The sequence below is a fragment of the Grampus griseus genome (genome assembly GCF_964374135.1).
Source record: "Grampus griseus genome assembly, chromosome: 18".
Classification (NCBI taxonomy): domain Eukaryota; kingdom Metazoa; phylum Chordata; class Mammalia; order Artiodactyla; family Delphinidae; genus Grampus; species Grampus griseus.
Genome location: NC_139012.1, coordinates 9,586,060 through 9,598,164, shown reverse-complemented (window position 1 = coordinate 9,598,164; position 12,105 = coordinate 9,586,060). Strand labels below are relative to the sequence as shown.

The window sequence follows — 12,105 nt, the reverse complement described above, 5'->3', positions numbered from 1 at the left end:
TAGGGTTCTGGCATGTATTTATTTAGTATAAAGTGTGCATTCACTGATCTACTAACGGTGTGAACCAAGTACTGTGGGATCAGAGAGAAGGAACAGATCCTCCAGGTGACCAAACAGGGATGGCAAGGAAGGGTTTATAGAGGATTTCAGATTTAAGCTGGCTATTGAACACTAGGTTGAATTTTATAGAGAAAGTTATAGAGTGCATGGCAGAGAGAAGAAATGGAGCACAAAAACAAAGTCTCTGAACATGAGTGCACTGTGATTGTTGGGTATAAGCTTAGGAAGGTGAGTTGGATCTTGTGTAGAAAGCCCTGTTGAGAAATTTGATCTCTGCCTTAAAAGTCATGTGGGACCATCACGGGAAGAGGAGTTCCATCATCATAGCTATGTTTTAGGAGAGTAGATTTTATGAAATTTGAAATTGAAAGGAGAAGAATGGTTAATGAAAAGAAGGAAGGCATCAAGTATGTCATCAAGTTTTTTCAAGACTCAGTGACAGATTAAATGAATAGCGACCTTCTCCGGGATAAAAGAATGCAGGAAAAGGAGTAAGTTTGTGAATAAAGGTGATGAATTTGCTGTGGAACGTATTTCATTGATGTAACTGTGGAAAACACAAATGAAGGTATTCAGGTGATTGGAAACGCCTTTGCATTCCAGGGAGAAACGTCTTATTCTAAATTCAAGTTCTTCCATTAAAGCTCACGCTTTGTGTCAGTGTTACCAAACTATTTACATGTGATTATTAGTTAGTGCATCTGTTCAATAAATATTGGTTTAAACATTATGAGGACACATGAGAAGTGCAGTTAATTCTGATGTTTTTGTGAAGATGAGTGATTAGGAGGGTGCAAGTGTCATGGATTTGGTGGAATTTACTTTGGATCTTAAAGGATGAGTGGAAATTCACCTGGCAGGTCTATGTCCTGGTAGTGAATGGAGTGAAGTTGTGAACTGAGACAGCAAAATAATGCCCTTTAAAATGTGGACCGCATGAAGAATTTACTCTTCTTTACCTTTCTGTGTGTGACAGATTAGCCTTTCTTAATGCTTAATGCTTTGCCATCCCATCAGAATCTTCTGTATCCTAAAAACTAAATTAGAGCTACATACATAAAGTTAATTCAGCTAGTATTTGCCTTAACATATTTTTAAAACACCAACAGACACACGGCCTAAAAAATGAATTGCAAAATGGTTAATTATTGTCTGATATTTTAAACAGACGCTTGAATTACAATCTATCAGGAAAAAAAGGTACCTAGGACCATATATTAACACTTTACTATCCAACTGTGTAAAAGGCGGGGGGCAGATAAATTGGGAGATTGGGAGAAATAGAAGACCCTATCCAGAATGAAAACAGTGAAATGGAGATATTTAAACACATATGCCAGTAGTTAGTTCATCCTTTTCAAAGAAGCCAATAATACATATTCAGGGAACTTCCTGTATGCCTCAAAATGCTAATAAAATGGTCAGCATAAATACATATGCCCTCAAACTTAAAAAGTGTTGTTTCTTGGTAACTGGGAGTGGATTACCTGTCAGGAATGATGTGGGTGAAGTTTCCCACATCTGTCCACCATGGACTAGTTAACCATACAGGGCCACACTGCTGACCGTCCTATATTTTGCCTCTCTCCACAATCTGGATCGTTGTTGTCCTTCACACATCTCCCTATGAGAGAACCAGTGTGTTTATGCACAGCTGGGGATTAACCAGGGCTCAGAAAATCTGGGTTCTAGGACCAATACTGCTGACGTCTACTTTCCTGGCCTTAAGCACGTCATTTAGCCTCAGCATACTTGAGTTTCCTCATCTATTAAATAAACTGCAGAAAGTCATGGATCCTCCTGACATTTTATAGCAAATAAACACGTGCTGGTATATTTTTCCAGGGAGAGATCTGGGGTCTACCAGTCAGAGTTCTTTCTTTTTTTTTTTTTGCGGTACGCGGGCCTCTCACTGTTGTGGCCTCTCCCGTTGCGGAGCACAGGCTCCGGACACGCAGGCCCAGCGGCCATGGCTCACGGGCCCAGCTGCTCCGCGGCACGCGGGATCCTCCCGGACCAGGGCATGCACCCGGGTCCCCTGCATCGGCAGGCGGACTCTCAACCACTGCGCCACCAGGGAAGCCCCACCAGTCAGAGTTCTTGATTGCGTACAACAGAAACCGAGGTCATTAACTGGGATGAAAAATCATTTTATTAGAAGAGTTTAGGCTCAGAACACAAGCTTGGACAATCAGCTCATGCAGCACCCCAGCGAAGCAAGGCACTGCTGAGAACCAGCCCCTGCAGCCGTCACGTTTAAACTTCAGCCTCTGTGTGCCGAGCTCTCCTACCCCTGGATGCTCACTGCTATGCTGTTGCACTTGGCATTCTGCCACAGCCCTGTGCCTTGCTTTCACCCTCATGAATCCAAGCCCCGGCCAAGAGCGTCTGGCGTGTCTCTGTTCCGTCTGCCGGTCCATAGGAAGAGGGGGTATCATTGGGGAAAGAGGAGGGGCTCTGACTCTGGCTGAACTTGGCACTGCCTCCAGGTTGGAGGAGAGATGGGTTGAAGGGTGGCCAGAACAACATTATCTATCGCCATATCTTTCACTGGATTCTCAAAGGGACCATAACCTCGCCATTTCTGCCACAAAAGATTATGAGTCACTGCGTTAGATAATGTTTAATTACAACTCTGAAATTATATGATTCTAAATACTAATTTTTCTTTCTTCCATCATATCCCAGCTCAGAATTTCTTTAACGAGATACAAATGCAGCAACAGAATGACTAACAACATTGCAGGGTCAGCCCTGAAGTATCTTATGATCATTTCAGTGGGTGTGTAATTATGATGGTTGGGATAATGACAGAGAGTAACAGATGTCTCGGAGTAGTCACTCAGCTGAATTTCTGGCAAACCAGTACCAATTCCTCAGAAAAAAGAAATGTACTTTCTGGTGCTGCATTATGAGTATATTAAGATACAATATGGCTTAATGTTTAGATGCACAAACTTTAAGTGTAATGAGAATGGGTATAAATTTTGAATCTGTCCCTTAAGAACTGGTTCACCAGGGAAAGTAACTTGGCCTCAGTATGTCTCCATTTCCTGTTTAGTAAAATGATAGTGATAATGCTAGTCAATGTGTGGTATTATGAAAACAAAATGACAGAATTGAAGGAATTATAGTGTTTGAGGCATAGTTACAGCTCCAGAAATAATAACAAATAACAAAAGACATAAAGATAAAGACTTAACTGTTTATAAACATAAAGATAAATAGTTAAGAATCCCCAAACTATGAACCAAACTCATTCCAAAACATGTTTATACTTTTCAACTTTAAGTCAAGGATAATAGATATTTAGGACATGCACTCGGACATGTGTTCCATGTTGAAATGACTTCTATGAACTCAAAAATTGATGCCAAATCATCACTAAAATATCAGGTTGAAATGTACCTATGAACATTTTCTTTCTGATGTGGCAGACAGACCCACACTAAAAATAGTTTTTTAAATGACCACATTATGGCAAATTATGTCAAAATATATAAAATTGACTCAGTTACGTTAAATGGTCTCATAAGTGGAATATGAAATACCCAGAGAGTTTAATAGTTGGATTATTCTTCAAAAGTGAATGAAACAAACAAAAAAATGAATGAAACAGAAAGTGGAAAGTAGAAGATGGGAACGACATGAGCCAGGAGTTGTCACTTCAGCTCCCACTGACCTCCTTGGCATTTGTGCTTGACCTTCAGCTTAACCTTAGGGAGGTAGGAAAAGGTATTTGCTGAGCTATTATCAGCCACAGACTAGAACTGGTCTAGGAAGTCTAATAGGATGCTTGCTTAATTTCAAAGCCTTCCTGATTCTGTGAGCCTCCTACTGAGTGCACTCTGCCTTTGTGTTTTGCAGGTAAGTGTGAGTGTGGCGAATGCACTTGCTACCCACCGGGAGGCGGCAGGGTATATGGCAAGACGTGTGAGTGTGACGATCGCCGCTGCGAAGACTTGGACGGCGTGGTCTGTGGAGGTGAGCAATTCTCAGAGCCCTCTGCTCCCTACGTGCAGCCTGCTTCACCTGGCCTTTCTTATCCTACTTCTCCTTCTTTTTTTAAAAAAATTCTGTTACAAAGAAGATAAACAAAAAGCAATACACAATTAGACCTAAAAGCAGTATACCGTTAGGTTGGTAAGGACCTTAGACTCTTGATTTAATCCACGTGTATGTATGTGACAGGATAAAGCATGCTATTGATAAAAGATGGTGGAGACTAAACCAAGTCCTCTGAAGACAGTGAAAGGGTTTGCTTCAACCAGTTTACAGTTTTGATTACTGATAAAAACGGATCGGGGAAGTAAGTATCACCTGAGACTTGGAAAATAAAGCAGTAAGACTATATTCCAAGTTAATTACACAATCACAAGAGATATACACTCAGTTTCCATGATGGCTCTGAGACCCCAAAACGAACTTACTGAAGTAATAAACAGTGCAAAGGAAGAATGAGGCAGATGAGGGTTGTCACGAAGGTTAACACAGCAGAAAGGAGAGTCCCAGGGGTAGAATGTTGCCAGTGTCCACCTGAGCTTCATCCAGGGGAGGGAAAGGGGGTTACCATGGTTCTAGTTCAGTCTTGCAAAGCTCCGTATTGTAGAGAGGGTGCATGCCGATTGCGGTTCCTTCCAGGTTTCCAGGACAATTGAGGTGAACTGGACATGGAATCACACTAAAATAATATAACTGTATCTCTTTAAGATAATTATCATAATGCAGTTGGGCACTATTATTGGGGGAAAAGCCCGCACATGTACGTACAAGTGATGGAAGGCTGGCACACCACCTATCTCTATCATCTCTCTGACCTCTATGTATATCTATCTAGCTACTCTCTCTCTAACCAACTATAAAACACTTGGAATTTGATCAAAAATATTTTCTTCTTTCCTTTCTCTGTGAGCCAAGGGAAAAGGCCCTTTTTAATAACTGTTGGGCTGGGTGGTTTCTCTCTCGCAGTTCCCATGACAGACATCCTCAGAGATAGTTCCTGCTTTTCTCATTTCACAAATGGAAAAGTGAATGAGGTTTGAGGTGTTAATGTCCCATCACTGAAAAGTGCCAGACTCAGGGTTGGAGCTGTGGAGTTCAGTTCACAGATCTCTCTCTAAACCACAATTTCCCCCAGAGTGATATCCCGCTGTTTTGACTTTATATCAATATTATTTTTAGTTTAGAGTCTCTTTTCACTCGTGTTAGTTATCAGACATATCTAAACAGATTATAGTCCTTTTTATTGTTGTTGTTAAGTACTTGACATTTTACAAACCTGTCATATCTACATACCCATTAAATGACCAGTCCCCCCTTCCCCCAGTGAATCTCTCTTTCTCTCTATCTTTGGGGAGGAAACCAAAGATGAAAGCAAATCTATATATCTGCTTGTTAGAAGAGATCAAATGTTTACTAGGTAAGTGAGAAAGCATCTCACAAAGGGATAATTTTTTAGACTGATTCTTGACTCTGCGTGTCTACACTCTGGATTTGTCCATCTACCCAGAGTCCTCTGTGTCCCAGAGGGCCATGACTCCCATTAGCCAAACTAGTAAAAGACCAGTGTACAAACAAGAACACCAATTACTTGATATACAATCAGAAATATAATTGCCCCAGAGACTAGAATTTTTTTTTTTTGTAGAGAAACTCTGTGAGAAGTAAGAATCTGAGATAAGGATTTGGATGCAAGTCCTTGGAAAGGGGAAGGAATTTCTGGTAGGAGAGTGGGAAAGTGTGGCATGGAGGAGGGGGCAGCCGATTAAGACTGTGCTGTCAACCCAGTTACTGCTGTGGTCAACTGGAGCTTCATCCCAGCACAGAGGATGGAACTCTAGGAGCCCGAGTAAAACACGCAATTCTTACATCATCAGTCATTGGTTGAGGAATGCTTCTAGGAGACGTTAACTGCCAGGCCACATCCAGCATGCCTCACAGGTACGGGATCAGAGCAGGCTTCTGTGGCTGGAGAAAACCTTGGGGCAGAGAACCCAGGGGGTGCCAAGTGAAAGTCATCATAACAGAAAGGATGACGTTGCCGGGGGATCCCTGCAGAATACACATGCGGAAGGACCGCAGCTCTCACGCCGGGTGGTCTATCCTCTCTGGATAGTGCAGATTCTTATTCTTTACCACTGGCTAGATTTTCCTACCGACAATCCATCCTCTCTTTGATTGGATACAGGATGTGGCACAGTAGCCTAGGCAGTAGCCGGAGACAGGCTAATATATCTTACCCTCCTGGTAGAGCCTTGGCTACGATTTGGGAGATCCTTGCTTACACATTTAGAGATTAATTCTTAGATGGTTGATCTTCCCAAATATAGATGATATTGGAACATAATTATCAGAGCACAAACGTGTTTTCAAAGTTGGGAAAAACTTTGCTGCTTCTCCTGTGTCAGCTAGCAGCCAACAAATATTAGTACAATAATAATCAGATAAGCAAAGCATCTTTGATCTCTATAATTGGATGGATTCTCTTGGTGTTTCTTCTTAAATTTTAGCAACCAGCTCTAGGAAATCACCTATACATTTTAATTTCGTATTTTAGATTGTATTAAAGACATTTTACCGACCGAAAGATCTTGGAACATTTTTCAAGTAGGTAAAGGAAACACACCTTGGAAATTTTTCTTGAAAATATTTTGTGTTGTTATTCTTAAATTTCACTTTGACATTCAGATAATGTCCTTGAGAGATTTAGGGTTAAGATAATACCAGTAATTTCTTTCTTTTTTTTTTTGGCTGCATTCGGTCTTCGTTTCTGCATGCGGGCTTTTCCTAGTTGCGGCGAGCGGGGGCTACTCTTCGATGCGGTGCATGGGCTTCTCATTGCGGTGGCTTCTCTTTGTTGCAGAGCCTCGGCTCTAGGCACGTGGGCTTCAGTAGTTGTGGCACGCGGGCTCAGTAGTTGTGGCGCGCGGGCTCTAGAGCGTGGGCTCAGTAGTTGCGGCACACGGGTTTAGCTGCTCTGCGGCATGTGGAATCTTCCCTGACCAGGGCTTGAACCCATGTCCCCTGCATTGGCAGGTAGATTCTTACCACTGCGCCACCAGGGAAGTCCAATACCAATAATTTAAAAGGTTGTCGATTGGCTTCACTTACCTTCTCCCGCTTCATCTGAGCTCTGCAGCCCAGTTGACAGCCTGGAGCCTTAAATTCTGCCACAGGTTCTGCACTAGGGCCTATGCACACATCTGTACACATTTCAGTGTGTAGGTTTTTTTGTGACTCTTTACTCTGATGGTCAGTCCTATTGCTTGGAGGGGGATAGTTCCAGGAAGGAGAGGGAGAGAGATGTCCCCCTCAGTGGTCAGCTCATGTGTATCTGAAGTGACATGTAGCTAGAAAAGCTGCCCATAGTGTACAGTCCACACTGATGCTCTGCTAGTGTTCCTCAACAAGATAAGTCTAGTCTTGGTATTCATGGTGGCTGCGGTCTATAAAGTTGTCTTGAACAGGGATTTGGCAAATACTGACTCACTGCTCCTGAGGGAAATACGGGCCTAGCTAGGTTCCTGCCTCTGTTTGCAGCATTTTTATCAACCAATCAATACATAACCTTGTTTTATGTGTGTGTCTATGTAAAGACATATTGTGCCACATGTAGTTGATTTATTAACATTGAACTCGGCCAACAGCCCTATAACTCACGCCTGAATGAAGATTATTTGGCTCACGGATTTTCTCCGTAAGGCACATCGCAGCCTTTTTTGCACTTAGGGACACTGTATAGCACTTCAGCACTGTACTTGGGAGCCATCTAAACATTGAAGTCACCAACAAAAAGCACAGAAGTGCAAAATGTACAGCACCAAGTATATTGGGAAAAGGACACTTGTTTACAGTGCAAGAGCTGAACAAAGAAGGCAGAGTGTGACCTTCTTTGATCTTTGCTGGGAATGTGAACCTCAGGCAACTCAATTTTTTCACCATTCGGCCCGTGTTCTCAAATGACCTGGAAAGCTTCTTGAGTGTTGATTTCAGGGATACAAATAAATTTTAGCGAGTAGGCAAGTTATCAAATATGAAATCTTCGAATAGTGAAGATCAACTGTAATTCATGTTCTCACTGGAAACATCACCTCCCACGTGAGTTTTGCACTTGGCCTCCAGTACTCAAGGTACTGTGATTTTTAATTTCTCTATTTTCTGAGCACTGCTTTATGGAAGGAATTATTTGAGCCTTGGCTATTATAGCCTTGAATTTCATTTATGTCTCAGCTGCTCTCTGGACAGAAATTACAAGAAACATGCCATTAATTAACAAGTTTGAACGTAGATAATTTCAGTGTTAAAGTATATGACATAGTAAACCCGCTGATAAGGGGATCACAGGTTCCTTTCACAAACATTTATGTAAATGTACTTAACTATTTAGAAATGTAAATGGCAATATAGTACAGTAGTTAAGACTACGGACATGAGGCTTTCTTGGTTCCAACCTTGGTTCTGCCACTTACTCCCCATATGACCTGAGGCAATTTACATAACCCCCATTTCTCACCTGTAAAAGATGATTATAATATATGTCTCTTATAGGGTTATTGTGAGGTTAAGTGAGTTAATGTGTATAAAGTACTTAGCACATGTGTTATATGTTATATACATTAGATATTATTATCATTAGTGTTATATACCTATAGAGAGAATGATAGACATAACCTCTCAGGTGGAATTTTATGCTGTGGTTTCCAGTAAACTCTATGCGACACAGAACAGAGCTCCACGTTTGCTTGGTTATTCCTCTTGTAACCACAGTTTATTCAGAACTGTGACTGTCTTGTCTTCAGTTTTGGACGGCATAGATGAATTCTCCTGTCTGTTGTTTTTGCATGGTGCAGTTTCTATCCTCACACTTGCCACTGAGCTACCAAATCAAAGTGGCCATATGCATCTCAGAAGTATTTTTAGTGGCTCTTACTCAGCAGGGCACCTTCCATGGAGAAGCTTCTCATGGGTTTGCAAGCAGGGAGGAGCACAGGTAAGAAGACACTGGCCGTTAGGGCTTGAATAAGAGCATGCATCGCCGAAGTTTCTGTATTTCTCAGTCTATCTAAAAATATCCGTTATCATAAGAACATCTCTTCTTATTTAATAATATCCTATCATGTAATAATTAAATCAGCAAATACGCATTGCATACTTATTCCGTGTAAAGGCCAGCACTGCCCCTCAAACACAAGCATGTCCTTAAATATTTTTGATCTCCTTGATGCCTTTACCTCTGACCTGTATGTCTGCATTCCTCTAGGTTCAATCTTCAACCCATGGAAACTTGCTCTGTCTCCCACCATTCTGTATAACTGACTCCCTGGGGTTTTTCGTAATTCTTAGTTGCCCAAATCCAGGGTGCCGTTCAGGTCTCATTCTATGTGACCGCTTTTCAGCATAGAGCTGTGGTTACTCAGAATCCCCCTTGACATGGTCTCCTGGGCCTCAGAAACACCTTCCCCCTGTTTCTTCTCTCACTTCTCTCATAACCACTTGATCTTTTTTTCTTACTCATCTCTCAGAGCTTACCAGTAAGTCTTAGCACTTCCCTAGAAATGGCCTTTGCCTGTCTTTTCTGCTCACTGTTTACTGTCCTCGAGTAATCTCCGCTTCTTTCTTCCTCTTTTATCTTGAGGTCAGTGTCTGCCAAGATGATTTCTTAGCATCATTCCCTCCTGGCTTCATACTCTTCAAATTCGAATAAATATTTCCAATGTGGAAATTCCTCCACATTCTGCATGGTTGAAACTGAGGTAATCGTTTATTTTTTTCTTTAATTCAAGAAATATTTGTTGAGCTCCAGCTCAAACAGCTCAAAAACTGTTTGCCAGCCCTGGAGATTCAGTGGTGAATCTATTGGAGTTGATGATTATGCTTGAAGGGTAACATTGAGAAAGGAAGGGTAATGAGGTGGATGGTCTGAAAGAAGAAGCACTGGTTCAATGGAAACATACATGATAGGGGCTTTGACATAGACTGGAGGCTATGGAAGGCTTCGCTAATGCCTTCACATTTGGTAAAAACTATATGATGCATGACATGTGCTTGACATGTATTAATCAGCTAAGCATCATGACCACCATACTTGGTAATTGAATGCATAGAACGTAGCCAGGTGAGGAGAGATGGGTGTGACCCAAGAGTCACAGAACAGTGTGCCGAGGCATATGCGGGAAGGGAGGGTGACATGTTCAAGGGGTTTTTGAGAACTGGAGAGAAACCCTGTGTGATAGGAGATGAGAATGCAAAGGGGAGCAGGGTATGACAGATTTTGTAAACCGTGTTAATGATTTGGGGCTTTACTCAAGCGATGATCGGAAGCCATACAAGGAGTTTACACAAGACAATAGCGTTATCACTCTGTTTAAAAAGTACCTCTGGCTGCCAGGTGAAGTTTGGATTGCTGGGAGGAGTGTGTATTTGTGGGGTTGGTGGGTGAACGTGGATTTAGGAGCTGAGTGGTGAGAGATGAAGGTGGTTTAGCTAGATGGAGGACGGTAAAGATGGAAAAACTTGGATGTATTGGAGACAGTATTAGAAATAATATGGACAACAGGCTAACAAAACCCTTTACCTTGCTGCAAGAGACTCTGACCCTCTGTTAACCTCCCCACTCCAGCTCCCTGGAAACAGAAGAAGATGGTAGATGCCAATGTTACCAGGCAACATTGCTCATGGTAATGTGACCTATGATCGATAAATTTCAACTAGATTTGGAGGGATTGTGAATGAACTATGAATGTCTTATGGGAATGCCATGGTTTTTGGCTTCCATGAGTGCTGTGACTCTGCCACCAGGCATGTCCCTTGCAGGTTTTCTGGAAGCTATGCTTAAGGAATAGTTAGAAGAGATTTTGGGCTCCTATGGGGCATAAGACTTCTAAGCCACAGAAGCCTCAGCATCTGTGCGATACGGAGTTCATTGAAGTGTCCATCTCCAAAACAGGACAAAAAATTACATCTGTTTTAGATTTCTTGATTCACCAGCTACAGAATGTTTTGGAAGGAAGTTGGCATCATACGAATCAGCAGTTCTGTGCCTTGAGGAAGGATGGCAGCTACTTTGTTCAAAGCATTTGGTCTCCCCATCATGTGGCAGCCAGTGGGGAACGAATCTCACTACTAGGAGTGTGTGAAACACATTAACATCATCCCTCTGGTGTAGCTTCCGAGAACAAAATTGACATCACTAATATGGGTAATTTTCTCAGTTCACTGCCAGACACCGAGCCATAGTGTCTGTGACCTTTCACCTGGAGGGACAGACAAGAAGCACGTTTCTACTGTGTGGCCAGAGATCAAAATGCGGGTCCCTGGCTCCAAAGCAGGGACTCCCTGAGCACTTTAGCAAACAAGGAATAAGTAAAACCAAAAATAACTGTAAACCTACTGAATCAGCAGGCTCATGAGACCTAAGAGCCAATGATTTTTATCCACCTTCCCAACAATAAATGCTGAAAGCGATTAAACCAATTCTGGGAGGCTGGGATAAATTAGCAGCTGTACCTGAAGGTGAATGTAAGCAATTACATAATTTTAAGCAGTTCAGTTTTGATTACACCAAAATTACAACCTGAAAATGAGGGTCATGACAGTGACTGGCAAAGAGAAAGTCAATAGGAAGTAAGACCATGCCTCACTTACTTACTGGTAAGTCATGTTCAATGATCATAGACCACATGTGGATCTTCTCAAAACATCCCTATTAACAATAAAAATTTTATGTGACCTACAAATGCATGGATTTTTAAAATCAGATGTCACTACTGAAAGAAAAACACACTTCATCCAGAGAGGTAGTCCCTAAGATGTATTCATTTTTAGGGTACTTGATTTTAAGATTTCATAAGGAAAATATATCTACATGTTGGCTCACGTGTGTTTAATTGTTTTGAACTAATATAAGCTAAACCAGAGATCTCCCTCCTGTACTCCACATACCCAGGATGAGACTAAGGAGTGGACTGGTTATTGCTTTTCTCTGCTTTGTCCTCTCTGCTTCTGAAATGAGACTATGAGTACAGTTTAAGAAACAAGAAGGGATAA

The 12,105-nt window shown here is 41.8% G+C and overlaps 1 protein-coding gene across 2 annotated transcripts in view; it reads left to right on the top strand.

Moving 5' to 3' along the window:
- Positions 1–12,105, top strand: part of ITGBL1 (integrin subunit beta like 1) — a 218,557-nt gene that overhangs the window by 190,915 nt on the left and 15,537 nt on the right. For both annotated transcript variants that reach the window (XM_082675682.1, XM_082675681.1), the window contains one exon: positions 3,928–4,044. In XM_082675682.1, coding sequence (XP_082531808.1) covers positions 3,928–4,044 — 117 coding nt within the window. The remainder of the gene's footprint in view (positions 1–3,927; positions 4,045–12,105) is intronic.